Below are 17536 nucleotides of genomic sequence, written 5' to 3' on the forward strand. Positions count from 1 at the left end.
TCATGATCTATCACATTCACGGGGCTTAGTCTTGAGAACTGTGAAGCAGAGACAGTGGCACTCTTCTGTCTTTCTATGTTTGGCTCAATTAACTATACCTGGCCCTATTCAAAGGTCTTCCTCAGACTATATACCCCATAGCTATGATATATGAATTTTTTTTTAGTTCATTTGCTAACTTAAAATATTTTATGTCATGAAAATTTGAAAACATATATAAAAGTAAAGAGAATAATAAATCTCTCATATACCATCACATCAATATAATAACCAAGATTTTTAATGTGCTCATCTTTTAAAACATAAGTTTATCATGATACATTGTTGTGTTACACACTATAACATCTGTCCTTTTCTTAAAGTTATCTTAATCATATGCTTAATAGATCAAATGGTGAAGCTGTGGGATACTCAGCTTCAACATCTAACTATGCATTGTCAAAGATAGTGGTGCATAAGAGAATAAATTAAAATTGAACAAACATGTCTACTAAAACTACCACATGGCAACTTTGGGCACAGATTTCAATTTGTAAAACGAGCTTTGTGTGGAAATCATTGTGTAACCATTATTTCTATTATATAAATTCTCCCCTAAGCCTGAAAATTGAAATTTTACTTCTACTTTTTGTAATTAAAATATTATCATATGAGTCATTAACACCGTGCTGGATAATTACCAGGGTCTATTACTACTTGTGAACCTCTTTTTTCTTCATGCTATTTTCTTCATATATAGCCTTGAATTACAAAAAACTTTCTGTGTGTGCTTAGACACTGTCAGCCCCCAAGGGACATTGAGCAAGGGCAACAGGAATCTTCCTAGTAGACAATAATGCTAATATGGAAAATTATGAACTATATTTTGTCTGTAAACCTATAGGACTTTTTACATGAGATAGGATAGCATTATGATATTGGCTTTAAATGTATGTAAAAAGTCAATCATTTTCATGCTTCTCATGAATAGCTCATCTTCTTTGCAGGATGTTGTTCACAACTGAAATTCTCCAATTAATTTTTCCCTGTTTGTTTCCCTTTTATTTTTCTACAGCTCTTGTAAATGTAAAACTCTGGGCCATTGATCGACAATGTTTTCAAACAATAATGATGAGGACAGGACTCATCAAGCATACCGAGTATATGGAATTTTTAAAAAGGTAGGATGCTTTCTTTTCTCTTGTGAGAGTGTTTACTTTCCTTTTAGCCCTATTATCTGAAATGCAGCACCCTGAAGACTTTTTGCCTTTCTCTCAGTCATAATAATCTACAAATCTGTAGAGATGTAAGACTTTTAACAAGCTTCTTTATATTCCTGGTGCCAGTTTCCATGACGTATGGTTAAGTCAGAACTTCAGAATTTCATGACATGTATTAAGCCATTCTCTCGTATAAGTGAGCAACTCAGAGAAACAAATAAAAATGTGCTTGAACAAAAAATGATATTGAATACATCTCCAACTATTTATTGGTTAATATATTTATGACACCTCTTCTAAACAGACTCATACTATAAGACTGAGTCATCTCTTGTGTGTGTTTCCATATGAAAGGTCAGATGACTAAGATGAAAAAGTTCCAAGAAATAGCTTATTATCCTTTAATCCTGAGCTTAATTTCCCAAATAAAATTCATTTGATGCTACAGTTCTGAAATATCAAAAGCTTTTCTTTCCTTTATATTATATATTATCATATTAACTCAATATAGGATGGAAATTAGAATAAAAACCAGCTTTTTATTTCTTAGGAATACATTTATATTCACTGGAATGAATTTCTTTGTCTCTAAGTTTATTTTCTTTTAAATAAAATATATTATCTTGTGATTGAAAAGAATATTGACAATTCTCATGACTTTTTAAAAAGCACTTTTTTAAAAATTACTTTTCTTTTGAAAACAGAGCCATTATTAAATAGTAATATACAAGTTATATGAGCATATAATGAGTGTCCTGCTAATTAAGATTTCATTTTTGATAGGTAGAATATTTAATTTTTTGTTTTGCTTTTTATTTTTGGTGACTAAACTGTTAAAATGAAGCTAAAAAGTCAATTTCACATTTTGCTTTAGTGATACACCTTAATAGGTATCTACTGAATTTTCTTAAGATGCAATTTTTAATATTACATACTTGAATATTTCTTGTGGTTAATTTATTTTCGTACTGCTTCATCTTTTATACATTTTTATTTCTACATAAGACCTTTTATATTCATGCTAAAGGGATAATACAATTCTAATTTGATATCAAGTAATAATATGTTGAAAAATTACTGTCAGCAGGGTGTTGATTTTTTTTCTCAATGTGATTGGATGAAACATTTAGAAGAGGTAGAAATGTAAATTCCTATTTGAAATTTAATATCTTTTTCAAGGAAATTAAATTATTCAGGTGCCCTCTATATTGGGTGATATATATATATATATATATAGATAGATAGATAGATAGATATAGATATATATATATAGTATGTGTTGATATATATGTGTCTATACGTATGTTGTGTGTATGTGTGTGTATGATGAAAGATAGAGACAGAGAGAATGAATATTCATTTTAAGCCTTAACTTAAAGTTCAAGAGTTATTGATTTTTTCTGGTGCAGCTCTGATAAAGATCACAACTGGTAATCAATGAAATGCTTACCTATAGAATATAGTCCATTATTCATCTCACATACCTAAACTTTGGACACTTACAATGTTGATTTTAGCTTCCATAAGTTTGTTCTTCCAAGAAAATGGACTGAGTGCCAATGCTATCTCAAATGACTCTAACAAACAAGAACTCTTTCTAGTGGCGCTATTTCAGGAGATGGAGATGTCTCACTCTGTGTGCATGTGTGTGTGTATGTGTGTGTGTTCAAATTCAAATCTTAAACAATAAAATTGGCTCTCCAAAGTAAGTGAACATTTTTTGATGGTCAGAATAGAGCTGGCAGAGTTTAACTGGCTGAATAAAAAAGAGGTGGTTGCTGACTTGGATGTCACTTTCCATCTGGCTACTCAATAAAACATAAAGTTCACATTGTTTGTGAATGTAGGACTGGGCTAGGAGTCCAGAGAGGTGACAGGATGACCATCATTGCCTGAGGCCAGCTTTATTCTGCCTAAATTACAACTGTGACCAACTGGTTCTCTCTCTATAAGTTTTTCAATGGCTCATAGTTCCTGTTGCATTATTTACAGCCTCATTAGTTGGACATTCAAGGCCCTCCTATAGCCAAAACCAGTGAGGTTTTTCAGCCTGGATTCTTCTCACTTCCTGCAAACTGAACAATTCCATGTACCCATCCCTTCCCTGTGCTTTTTCGTAGCACACTCCCTCTCTGCCTGCCCCTCTCCTCCATCACTGTCAATGGTCAAATCCTTCTCTGCTTTTTGGATCCAACTAAAAGCTGCCTTTCCATGTATACTTACCTCATTACACTGAGAAGTCACCTTTTCCTCCTCTGGAGCTTCGTCTCTGCCATATGTTTTATTGTCTACTTTGTTTCATTATAACTTGACTACTAAGCTTATTTCCACTTCTGGACTATAAGCTTTTTAAAACTAGGGTTATTTCTTAAATATCTCTGTATTCTTCTTTGGCACAAAACTTACTGCTTTATAGATAGGCACTGTATAGAACAGTGAGTACAGAGCCAGTACGTGATTTTCAGGACTCATTGAAGAATAAAAATGCAGAACCTCTTTCAAAAATTGATAAAAAATTAAAGACCTTGACAGCACAGCATTAAATCAAGTGTAAGAACCTTGTAAGTGCAGGCCCTATGCTTCTGTACAAGTCACACATTCATGAAGCCATGTAGGGGTGGAAAGGGTACCATCCCTTTCCTCTCCATCGTAAGGGTCATGGCTGGCACACCTATATAAAAAGACAGGTTAACAAGAGAAAAGCATTGTAGATTTATCTAATTAAAGATTAAGATGACACAGGAGCCTTCTGAATGAAGTCCTAACTTTACAGGGGAAAACTGCATTTTTATGCTTAGGTTTAATGAAGAATGGGCAGCCATAGAATTGTGCTTGAACAAAAGGAGTGTGCTCTAATGATAGTGGCCTGAGTGAGGAAAACTAGCAAGGCTTGTCTGTTCATTCTTCTTGACCTCTCTGTTGTAGCATTTCTTCCACGTATGAGGTAGGACTCCTTTGGAATGAGAATCTTAATTTCTGTATGACTGCTGTCAAACAGAAAAGCAGGGGAAGGTTAGAATACTATTGTTAGACTTTATGGATGGCTTTCAGGAAAAAAGGAGTCTGTCTCTATGACCTGCTTTGGGGAAGAGGAATTCTAGTTTCTATGGCTTGCCTCAGGGGAGAATCAGAAGCCAGAGATAGGAGGCAGGAGAAGGTCAGAGAGAAAGGACTTCTGAGGCCTTTCCTTCGGGGTGTCTTTTTCTGAGCTCCAAAAGCTAGAAGAGTGAATAATAGTCATTCCTTCTTCACATCCCCAGGTTAGCTATACTTGGTACTATTTATTTTTCAAGGCTATTAAGAGATAGCATAATAGCCCCAATGATAGATACTATCAAAAACTCAGAAGACCAAAATAAACTGTTTTACTGTAACTTCAGAATTACTTTTATCTCCCTGTTTGTTGTTGGTTTTTTAAAAAATTGCTTATCTTTCTTTTACATTATATAAAACCTTACTTTTTTTTTTTTTTAAATAGTCAAGCCAATCCACTTTTTTCTTTATGACTTAGGCTGGGTATAGTGGCTCATGCCTGTAATCCCAGCACTTTGAGAGGCTGAAGTGGGCAGATTGTTTGAGCTCAGGAGTTTGAAACCAGCTTGGTCAACGTGGTTCAACCTTGTCTCTGAAAAAAAAAAAAATAGAGAAATAGAAAAATTACCAGGTTGGGTGGCATGTGCTTGTAGTCCCAGCTACTCAGGAGGCTGAGGTGGGAGGATCACTTGGGCCTGGTAGGTTGAGGCTGCAGTAAGCAGAAATCCCGCCACTGCACTCCAGTCTGGGCAACAGAGAGAGACCCTGTCTCAAAAAACAAAAACAAAAACATCACTGCATATATAGGAAAGCTTACCTAACAATATAAAAACATTGACTTTAAGGGCTTTAAAGCAGTCTGTGAAGAGGGGGATGTTTTTCTCTATGTGTTTGCTAAATAAAACTTGCATCTAAATTTTTCTACTATAGATATCTTATACTTTATATTTTGTGAACAAGTTAAACGTGTGAAGCAATGGCGATGCTATAAAAAAATGAAAATTCTAGCAAAGGATCATGCAAATTCTCAGAGTTCTTTTCGGTAGGGGTCTCTGTTGTAAATCCCAATGCCTTCCCAACTGAGGAATTTCAGGAGCTGCCACAGGCTAGAAGATGAGTGGCTCTCTATCATTTCTTATCTTGTGGTGCCACTGTTTCTCCTGATTTTTCTGAATAAACACCTAAGTTTGGAGGAGGAGAAAAGGGGACACACCAGGCATATAAATGCACTGCTAATAGTCAAGAGTTTTTCTTTATTGTCAAAGTTGGGTTTTATTTTTATTCCATTGTAGTTACCCATTTTGTAACTCCCAGTCATGTGGTTTGGCCCCCTCTTTGCTATTAGATGCCACATCAAACTGTGATTCTGGCTCTTTAATCCTATTTAGTCATTTCTCTTTTGTGCCTGTATTTCAGATTCCCTGATGTAAACACAGATGTTTCTATCCAGATCATAGGAAAAAAAAAAAAAAAAAAAAAAAAAGTATTCAAAGGGCAATGCTACTAAGCATGGCATAATTGATGTAGGTCAAACCATGATTTTGCCAGTTGCCAGCATTTTCTGTCATCTTTGGCTACTAAAAAATACTGTTGTTTTTAAGACAGATTCTGAAAAATGAGCCAAATAACCGCCAGGGTAAATTTGTGTTGCTTTTCTCTGAGCATATTCTCTGTTACTGCTGTTAGCACTGGTATTTATGCCCAGAGGAGCATTAGTATGTAGCTGTGTGACCATTGAGGTTTACTTGTATAAACTAGGTTTTCTTTTGTCCCCAAACTATGAAACTGATGAGGACAATGATAATGGTGGACCCTGATTTATATTACTTGCTTCACTGACAAATCAGAGACGACAGGGGCTTTTTGGAATTGAAGTTACACAGTAGATCCTGTTTACCCTCAGAAAATACTTTCTTTATCCACTTGGTAAGACAGATGTGCTCATGTCATCCCTCTTGCATTAAACCTTTCCATATTTCCCATCACTCCTAGGAGAAAGCCTACCTAGTTCTTACCATTATTTTCCAAGCCCTGCCTGCCCTGACACTACTCCAGACTCATCTCACTCTACATCTTCTCCTTTTTTTTTTTTTTTTTTTTTTTTTTTTTGAGACGGAGTCTCGCTCTGTGGCCCAGGCTGGAGTGCAGTGGCCGGATCTCAGCTCACTGCAAGCTCCGCCTCCCGGGTTTATGCCATTCTCCTGCCTCAGCCTCCTGAGTAGCTGGGACTACAGGCGCCCGCCACCTCGCCCGGCTAATTTTTTGTATTTTTTAGTAGAGACGGGGTTTCACCGTGTTAGCCAGGATGGTCTCTATCTCCTGACCTCGTGATCCGCCTGTCTCGGCCTCCCAAAGTGCTGGGATTACACATCTTCTCCTTTTTTATTCCCTCATCCTCCCTTGTCTAAGTCACATGGTACTCTTTCATCTCCTTAAATGCTCCATGGCCCCTCTTAATAAATAGGATTATCGGCTGGGCACGGTGGCTCAAACCTGTAATCCCAGCACTTTGGGAGGCCGAGACGGGCGGATCACGAGGTCAGGAGATCAAGACCATCCTGGCTAACACGATGAAACCCCGTCTCTACTAAAAACACAAAAACTAGCCGGGGAAGGTGGCGGGCACCTGTAGTCCCAGCTACTCGGGAGGCTGAGGCAGGGGAATGGCGTGAACCCCGGAGGCAGAGCTTGCAGTGAGCTGAGATCCGGCCACTGTACCCCAACATGGGCGACAGAGCAAGACTCTGTCTCAAAAAAAAATAAAATAAAATAAAATAAAATAAAATAAAATAAAATAAAATAATAGATAAATAAATAGGATTATCTCAAGAGACTCCCCTCCCTTTGAATGGGTGCATTTCCAGAGTGATCTAGGATGTGACGACACATCAAGTATGACTGCCATAGTGAAAAATAGAGTCTGATACCTCTTAAAACTCTTATAAATGTCTGATTTCCCTTTGTTTCCTTGAGTTGAATGGGGGCAATAATAGTATTCACCACTGAGCTTTACATTATATTTTCAATACAAATAATTGTAAAGTTCACAGACGCTGAAGATTTTTGGTGATAATTCGGTTCCCACCTGACTTTCCACCTGTTAAAGAACTTGAAGGTGTTGTTCAATTTTAAAAGTACTCATCATATGGTTTGGCCCCTTTTAACCAGAAGGGTAAATCTTTGCCAGGAAGCCCTCATTACTGAGAGGTGATTTGTAACCAAAGTCCATAACCGATGGCCCTCTATGGGGGCCTGGTAGCATCTATATACAAAGGATCAAGATGATGGGTGGGCCCTTGGCAAGTCATACAGCTGCTTTGATGATCCCTCCTTATTCCATAATTTCCTTTCTAAAAATCCTGCTAGATTTTAGTGCTGTGTAAAGCTTCCTTATTCTTTATCTCCATGACTGGGGAGTGAGCCCCAAGTCCACTTGTGCTTTTCCCTTATTCTCTGAAACAAAAATGTTTGTATACATATCCAACATATTGTTAAATAAATATGCTACCTATTCATATATACGTATTCTGAAGGTAAGTGATTTTCCCTTTAAAAAGTATGACTTTGTCATTGTAACTTTATACTTTCATTTGATATCAGAATGGCCTTGACTATGAAGATAATTTCATGTTGAGATCACCCCTCGACTTCTGCCGATGGGCCATACTCAACCAAACTTTTCTGAAACTTCTGTTTAATTGCTTTACATTTTTCTCATTTTGTGGTTTCTGCCTCACCTGCCACTGGACGGGATCAACATGATGATGCCTCATCACCTCTGTGGTCTGATGAATCAACAAGGATTAAATTATTCTGGGTTTAGAAAAATCTAAGATGTGATGTCATTTAATTTCTCTGCATATTTTACAGCTGAAGCAACTGAGTCTCAAAGAGGCCAAAATAAGCTCATACCCAGTAAAAAACAGAGCTTAGACTAAACCTCGGGTTTCTGAATCTCTAACCTGAGTATTACCCCCTACCTGGACTCCAGTTCATAGTTTGTTTTCTAATGGCAACTCCCCACTACAGTAAACTAAAGTGAGGGTAGTTTAGTTATATTTTCATTCTTCCTCTCCACAAAGGCAACTTTATTGATTATTAATTCAATAGTATATAGATCTTTGTCTGTATTCTAACGATATACTTTTATTTTCAATTTTTAGAAATAAAATATATAAACCCCTTAGAAACTTTTCCTTCTTTGATCCAATTTAAAAATCTACAGTTTAATTTTTTAAATAACTCAATCCAAAGGCACTGTATTTTTGATATTTTAATTGTATTTTATCATATTTGTAAAAGTGTAGTCAGGGAGAGAATTAGAGTTTGTTGAGTAGAATATAAAGTTATGAGGAGTGTGAAAGGTTATTCATTCTATTGAGAGAACGGAGCCTAGATTGGTGAGGAGAGCTGCCCCACATCACCCGGACAATTGCTAATAAAATCATCCTTTTGCCTGGGCAAGTCTGAAATTTTACTATCCTAAAATATCACCTTTGTTTTGTTCAAAATCTCCAAGGTAAAATTCCCCGCAATGTTGACTAAACATATGTCCTAGTGTTTTTGCCTTTCGTATAGGATCTTCTGTGAAGATCTTGCCTAAGTTGTCATATCCTCCAAGGAAAGAGAAAGTAACTGCACAGAGATGCCCTTGTAATAAACATTTTTTTTTTTTTTTTTTTTTTTTGAGACGGAGTCTCGCTCTGTCGCCCAGGCTGGAGTGCAGTGGCCAGATCTCAGCTCAGTGCAAGCTCCGCCTCCCGGGTTTACACCATTCTCCTGCCTCAGCCTCCAGAGTAGCTGGGACTACAGATGCCCTCCACCTCGCCCAGCTAGCTTTTTGTATTTTTTAGTAGAGATGGGGTTTCACTGTGTTAGCCAGGATGGTCTCGATCTCCTGACCTCATGATCCGCCCATCTCGGCCTCCCAAGTAATAAACATTTTTAATGATAGATTTGGAATGAGGCCAGAAAATGTGCATTTTTAAGTTCTCAGCTGATGGTCATGTAGCTGGTCTGGGGATCATTCTTGGAGAATTACTTATCTAGGACATAAGATGAAAGTAGAAAATACATTTCAAATATTTAAGTATTTGTATGACTTATTAATATGAAGAGTGCCTAGGTTTAAATCCTGGTTTCACCGTTTATAGGTATATGATAGGTTGGTACAAGAGTAATTGCAGTTTTGACTGTGAATTTTAAATCATTATAACTAGGTTCAAACACATCTTTATTAATCAAAATAGAAACCATTACAATCAACACATTTTTGCCAATGAGAAATAAGCTTGTTTATTCCTGTAGTATAAAAATCCATTTTTAGGGATTTGACAAACTCTTGGAAAGCGCTTTCTGCATCCTGCTGGTTATGGAAGCGTTTTCTCTGCAAAAAGTTGTTGAGATGCTTAAAGAGTGGTAGTCAGTTGATGAGAGGTCAGGTGAATATGGCAAATGTGGCAAAATTCTTAGCCCAATTCATTCAACTTTTGAAACATTGATTGTGTGATGTGTGGGCAGGCGTTGCATGGAGAAGTGTTGGGCCCTTTTTGTTGATCAATGCCAGCTGCAGGCATTGCAGTTTTCAGTGCATCTCATCGATTTACTAAACATACTTCTCAGATGTAATGGTTATGCCAGGATTCAGAAAGCTGCAGTGGATCAGACTGGCAACAGACCACCAAAAAGGGACCATGACCTTTTTTTGGTGCAAGTTTGCTTTGGAAAGTGCTTTGGAGCTTTTTCTTGGTCCAACCATTGAGCTGGTCATCACTGGTTATTGGATAAAATCCACTTTTCATTTCATGTCACAAACCAATCGAGAAATGCTTCGTTGTTGTACAGAATAAGAGAAGACGACTCTTCAAAATGACAATTTGTTTTCCACTCAGTTCATGAGACACCTGCTTATTGATCTTTTTCACCTTTCCAATTTGCCTCAAATGCCAAATGACTGTTGAGTTTTTTGGCAACTTCTTGTGTAGTTGTAAGAGGATCAGCTTAGATGATTGCTGTCAACTGGTCGTTGTCAACTTCCAATGGCCAGCCACTATGTTCTCCATCTTCAAGGTTCTCCTGTCCTTTGCAAATCTTCTTGAACCACCACTGCACTGTACATTCGTTAGCAGTTCCTGGGCCAGATGTGTTTTTGATGTTTCAAGTTGTCTCTGCTGCTTTAGGACCCACTTCAAACTCAAATAAGAAAAACGCTTAATTTGCTTTTTGTCTAATATCAGTTCCATAGTCTAAAATAAACATAAAATAAACAGCAAGTAATAAGTCATTAGCAAAAAAGCATTAAGTAACAAGCCATTAGCAAAAAAATAAAAATAAAAATAAAAATAAAGTAATAAGTCATTAGCAAAAAAGCATAAAAGGATGTATAACATAACCACATTTATTTAAGAATGTATTCCAGTATCAAATGGCAAATTTCAGCAATGCCAAAACTTCAATTACATTTGCACCAAGCTAATATAGTCATAGGCAAGATTCTTTACATTTATGCACAATAAAAAATGTAGTAAATCCTCCCACTATCAAGGATCATAATTAGAAATAAACAAAATAGTATGCTAGTAAAAGTTTATTAAATGTGTGCCAAGCAGTGTTCAAAATGCTGTAGATATATTAACTTATTCTCAACAAAAATTCATAAAGTAAATACTATTATAGCATCATTTCCATTTTACGGATAAGAATACTAAGGCCAAACAGATAAAACTACACTGATAGTCAGGGTAGAGCCAGTGTCTGTAGAACTGATACTCTTAAACTCCACCCTGTACTACCTCAGTAAATTCTGGATACCTGAATATTAGTCCCTGCACATTGCTGTCCTTCTCATTAAATAGGCATTTACTCAGCCTGGAGATTTCATTGATAGGTCGACTTTGTTCTTGGAGTACCTGGGTTTCCTATTCACCATATTTTTCTCTCTCAGTGCCCTTCTCCCAGACCTCAGTATTATTTTCCCTTCATCTCACCCCTCTAGAATATGTTCTCAAAAAAATGCTCAGTAATAGCTTAAGAGCTATCACTTTAAACAAGTGACAATGTATTAGAATTACATAGGCTCAGTGAAGGGGCCTTGTTTGGAAACCCACCACTTGTACATAAGCAGACACCATGATTTCTAAAACAAATATTAAATGATTTACAACTCAGGATCAGTGTCTTCTGCAGACATTCAGATACTGTGTTTCTGGTTCTTTTTTAACTGCCTGACTTTGACCTCCTCAAGCACAGGCTGTAATCTGTAATCAGAACCTGTTCTTGCTTAGGCTATGCTCTGTGATCTTTTACGGAATTGAACTGTTTGGACATATACAGAGTATCTTTTGTACACTTTAGCCTGAACAAATGAAAATGCCACTTTTTGGGCACAAATTATATAAAATACAACAATACTGTGTAATCAGTTTGTAGAGATCACAATTCTGGGAAGTTAAAACAATGATTTCCCTTTCCCCAGATTTTTCTTCTATCGTTTACAAAAAGAGATGGGAAAGAGAAGGTGCATATTGAAACAATTTGAGGGCTGCTAGAACTTATTTTTTTGTTTACTTTTTTGTTTTTTAAGTCTCAATGACAGACCTATTGAGCTCTTAAGCTTTGAGCTTTAATAGAGCTTTTCAAGAATATCGTGAAACCTGCATTAGAATTAAGCTTGATAAAGCTGGTATAGTTTTAATTTGAAGGGAAATATTAGGAAGAATAAATAAAGAGGCACTTTCTCACCCCATTTTCAAGTTGGTTTGCTCACAGACCATTTCGTGGTAGCAGATTCATTCTTGTTAAAGATGACACAAGGAGCAGGTCAATCTAAAAGTGGCCATTAGTTTTATGTTGTCATCTGGCATTTGCACAAATGTCTCCGTATTGATCCTTTTTTTATTAAAAAGAAAGACAATGCGATCTCAGATTTTTGCATAATTATAGGCTAAGTTAAAAAATTTATTCATCTGCACATTTCATATTGGTACTTTCACCTCTATATGTGTAAGTTTTTTTTTAAGTTTTGCAAATAATTAATAAGATACTCAGTTGATTATATCTGTGGTAAAATCTTCCACTTGAGTCAATAATGAATCTCACACAGATAAGTCCTATTTAGTCCAAGAAAAGACTAAGTCCTCGGCTAAGGGACTTAATACATTGATTCATTGTGCTGGCCTCTCCCTGAGCCTGGGTTTAGAGGGATGAGTCTCTTCAAGGACTGTAGGCGACTTTTCCTCACCATCTCAATGAGAATACTTTCTCAAAACTCTGGGGTTTCAAAAATCTAAAACAGTGTGACAAGGCACTTTAATATTCCTCTAGCCTGTTGTAGCTTTGAACCTTATAAATCGTTCCTGTAGTAAGACTTACTTTATATGTGTATCATTCAGATTGAGCCTTATAACAGTTCCATTCTTGTAAAATGTTTTGTAAGCAAAAGATTAGTGCATCTAGGAGTGAGTTCTTTTCCCTAAGGAAAAGTATTGTGTAATGAACAAATTTGGAAAGAATCCATGAGTTACTGGGAAAAATTAAGAAGGGTGGTCTTCTGAGGTCCCAGCAACATAGATTTCTCTGCTTGCTATAGAAACCCACTTCCTCATAGTTGGAGAGAACTCTGATAGAGAATCAGAAGTGGGAATGAAAAAATACTGCTAAGGCAAAAAATAAATACTAGGGCAATTTAGACAAAGAAAGCATCTCAGTGTGTACATTTTATCTGTCCTGAGAAGACGCCAGTACATCAGTTTGTCAATTTAAAAAAAGCATGAAAAAAGTGGAATTAGCATTATAGGTCCTTTTTTGTTTGTTTTTGTTTTTGGCTTGGAATAAAGTTAATCATAATTCATTTACCGATATGATTTTACCAAGGCGAACTCTTAAAGGAAAGCTTAGAATCTGGCTGTTGGGCAGCATGGGTATCTATGAATCTGACAATCCTGATTTTCTGACTCTTCCTAGGGTACAGGGCAAGTAGCCCCTGGAAAGGGAAGCCCTTAGAGGGATCATGAGCACAGTGCTTCACAGCAGAACTAGGGGCCTCGTTGTGAACACTGCCTTTACCAAACCCAGTTTGAGTGTTTTCAAAGCAGTAGGGGAGAGCAAGGGAAACTCAAAACCCAAAACAGAATAAGCCGACACCTGCCTCCTTACACACATTATTATCTCACTTAATTTTGACAGCTCCTTAAAGAAAGTTAATCATAATTTATTTACCAGTATGATTTTACCAAGGCATTTCCATTTTACTGAGGCAGTAACTAGAATCATGAAAATTAGCAATTTCCCAGCATCAGTAATGAATCTCACACAGATAACCCCTGTATAGTCCAAGAAAAGACTAAGTCCTTGGCTAAGAGACTTAATACATTGATTCATTATGCTGCCCTCTTCCTGAGCCTGGATTTGGATTTAAAACCAGGTCCAATCCAAAAATCCTTATTCTGTTAATGTATCAGGCCAATTTCCTGAAAATGGGTAATGTCAGAGGAAGAATAATAGAACAAATGTTTTAAAACCTTTTATAGATTAAAAAAGTAATGTCAATTGGTGAATATGTGAAAAAATCATTACAAGTATAATGAAAAACGTTCCTTGGAAGTGTATTTCTATAAACATTTCAATTCATGGAAAAGTTCCTGATATATAATTTTGGCACTTGTGTGTGTGTGTGTGTGTGTGTGTGTGTGTGTTTAATCGTCCATCCATAGTTAAATCCGAGGTATTTAAAAGTAATTTCAAAACAGAGGAGAGAGGATTTTTTCTTTGAGTTCTAATATGATGAATTTTATTATTTACTTTGTGCGTATATAATAAGTGATAGAATATTTATGCTAAAGCCCAGAAGAATTCCAATTAAGCAGCACAATTTAGTTATTTTATAAATACACATAGAGTGTTTAAAATTATTCAGTACTTTTCAAGCAATGGAATAAATACTGTTTTCCCTGTTGGCTGGAAGGGATCCAATGGGTAAGTATTGTATTCCATGTTTGGAAAAAACTACTTAGGTGCTCTGGTTTGTTGTGCAAACAAAGATAAATCAAAGTTGCCTTGGAGGATGGATTTGCTTGTTTTATTTTTTAAAGAAATTAAATACATAAATAAATCTAACAGAAACACAGCCAAGAAAGCAATAAAAGAAATATTAAAATTTAAGAATTTTAATTCCACAGAATTCTAAATTCTTACAAATTTTGACTTTAGGTTGGTTTTATGTGCGTTGAACTCTGTATACTTAGCATTGCTTCTTGAAATTAGGTCTTGGTGTTTGGGGCAGCGGGGCCCAAAGGAATGACAGATTTTGTTGTTATTTTTATTATTATTATTTTTAAATTATATTTTAAGTTCTGGGATACATGTGCAGAACATGCAGGTTTGTTACAATGGTATAGATGTGCCATGGTGGTTTGCTGCACCCATCAACCCATCATCCACATTAGGTATTTCTCCCAATGCTATCCTTCCCCTAGCCTCCTCCTACCCCAACAGGCCCTAGTATGTAATGTTCCCCTCCCTGTGTCCTTGGTGTTCTCATTGTTCAACTCCCACTTATGAGTGAGAACATTCAGTGGTTGGTTTTCTGTTCCTGTGTTAGTTTGCTGAGAATGATGGTTTCCAGCTTCATCCATGTCCCTTCAAAGGACATGAACTCATCCTTTTTATGGCTGCATAGTATTCCATGGTATATATGTGCTACATGTTCTTTATCCAGTCTATCATTAATGGGCATTTGGGTTGGTTCCAAGTCTTTGCTATTGTGAACAGTGCTGCAATAAATGTATGTGTTGTTGTTATTTTTAATTTATGTTTCAGCCTTGTCTGGATAAAAATGTGACAAAATACTCTAGGGCTAACCAATAAGTAAGTATGAAAAGTAGTTATATACTAAACAGCAAGAAGTGATTGACTTGTTTTCTGTTAATGAATATCATTCTAAATGACATTAACTTCCTTTTTTCCTTTGTCTTCTTCTCTTTTCTTTCCTTCTCTCATTCACAATAAATCAATACATTCATATGTATAAGTGTAGTCAATTGCTTTTTAAAGGTAAGACTTATGTATAAACAACAGGTGGTCACATTTTTTTTTCATTTAAACTGGTATATTCTGCTGTGTTAGATGTGTCCAATTCATATTTTAAGTCCTTTTGGTCACCTTTCTCAACAGGTGGAAGACAGTGTGCCAGAATGTAGTAGCGAGGGTTGGCCCATCTGAAAATATGAAGAGTTCTATATGGGACATATAGAATTATTAACCTAAACCAGATTTTGTTATCATATAGAAACACATCAAAATTAGCTTTGGTATTAGATAAGAAGTCAAACCAGTGCAAGAAGATTGGAGTCTCTTCTAGAATATTGTTTAAAATTTATTTAACCTACATTAAGGATATATTGTCTCACTAATGACAGTTCGTCCAGAGAGTCTTCACTCTGTCTGACTCTCAGAATTCTAACATCTGGTTAATTAGTCTTCCTAGCACTAAACAGTTTCTACTTAAATTCGAAGCCCCCTAATATAGACAAGAGATACTCTATTTGATTACAAAAAAATCAAACATGTCAGAAAAGAGATATTTTCTTTATTTTACAAGTAGTGTTTCTTCTTTATAACCCTTGTTCGATAGCTCTGACATCTCAAAATACATGGCTGACTTCTTTAAATAGATTTTTTTGGTATACTTTCCACAACAATCTGATTATACTACACTATACTACATTATACAGTGTGTTTGATCTCTCCTATTTAATCACTAGGTGTTTAAGATGTTTGCTTTCTGAGAATCACAGCACATGCATACATATTCTCTCCTCAGTACTGGCTTTGTCGCTGCCTTAGTCTGTTTAATATTGTTGCAAAAGAATACCAGAGGCTGGGTAGATTATAAAGAAAAGAGGTTTATTTGACTCCTGCTTCTCCAGGCTGTACAAGAAGCATGATACCAGCATCTGTATCTGATGAGGGCTTCAGGCTGCTTCCCCTCATGGTGGAAGGTGCAGGGGAGCAGGCATGTACAGCGATCACATAGTGAGAGAGGAAGCAAGAAAGACAGGAGAGGTGTCAGACTTTTTCTTCTCCTTTTTTAGCAACCAGCTTTCACAGTAACTAATAGAAAACTCACTCACCGTTTTCCCATCCTGCCCAGGGCATTAATCCATTCATGAGGGATTCACTCCCATAACCCAAACACCTCCCATTAGGCCCCACCTCCAACACTTGGGATCAGATTTCAACATGAGTCTTAGAGAGGACAAACATCCGAACTATAGCAGTGAGCAAGCTTCATTATGTCCATGTTTCTGCATACCTCACTATTTTGGTCCAAGAACCTGTCTATATGTCTTTTCCTTGTTTCACCTGGCTCATCGTGCCCTGCTGCCATCCATGCCTATTAATTTGATCTCTACAGAGTTAGTTGAAGCTGGGTTTGATAAAATAAACGGAGATAGTGTTTCGGGGAGTCAGGAAAAGAAAACAGTGTCTAGGGGAGTAAACGACCCATTAGAAGGAATAAAATTTTGGTGAAAGAGCCAGAATACAAACCCAGGAAATAAGCCACACAGCCTCAGGGGCACATAGGGACAGATCTGGAATTTTCATGAAGCTGAGGGTCTATGCTGAAGACAGAGAACTAGAGAGTGAATCACACTAGAGTAACATTGTAGCTAAAGACCTTGATATTAACTAAAGATCTTGATATACCAGGAAAAAGTCATAACTTGAAGAGAGCTGAAGTCAATGATAAATTCATAATCATTGAGAATGAAAAACTTCATCATCATTACAGTTGAGGCACAGATGATATCTTTATGTGGGTTTCAAATAACTTTTTTTAAAAAGGTTTAAAAAATTATTCAATGTTTAACTTATAAATTAATAGAGAATATATTTTATAAAAATTATAGAAACTGAAAAGACAAATCATTGCAGTCGCCTTCCAAAAATACCTAATGTCAGATGCCTATTGATAACTATTTAAAGATTTTACTATTTATGTGCAACTGTTATATCCAACTATTTTCCTGTTTATGTGAAACTTTTAACCTAATTATCTTAGTGATAACTATACACCTTTAATGTTGCTGTTAATTTTAATATTATATCCTTCCATGTTATTTAATATTAAAATTTTCCAGACTCTTCTTTGTTTTCTTATACTGCCACCATCTACTTCTTTTTCTCAGTTTTAAGGATTCTTAGTTCTGTGAGACCAGGGGATAGGGTAGGTGTAGTAATAAAAAGCATTAGAATGAAAGACAACATAACCTCAATCTACTGTGTGCATCTTGAGCACCTATTGT

At 36.2% G+C, this 17536-nt stretch overlaps 1 protein-coding gene across 1 annotated transcript in view; it reads left to right on the forward strand.

Moving 5' to 3' along the window:
• The window catches only part of PRKG1 (protein kinase cGMP-dependent 1), a 1246104-nt gene that overhangs the window by 758207 nt on the left and 470361 nt on the right, over positions 1-17536 (forward strand). The window contains exon 4 of the mRNA XM_023225157.2: positions 1055-1160. Coding sequence (XP_023080925.1) covers positions 1055-1160 — 106 coding nt within the window. The remainder of the gene's footprint in view (positions 1-1054; positions 1161-17536) is intronic.

The sequence above is a fragment of the Piliocolobus tephrosceles genome, chromosome 9, assembly GCF_002776525.5.
Source record: "Piliocolobus tephrosceles isolate RC106 chromosome 9, ASM277652v3, whole genome shotgun sequence".
Lineage (NCBI taxonomy): Eukaryota > Metazoa > Chordata > Mammalia > Primates > Cercopithecidae > Piliocolobus > Piliocolobus tephrosceles.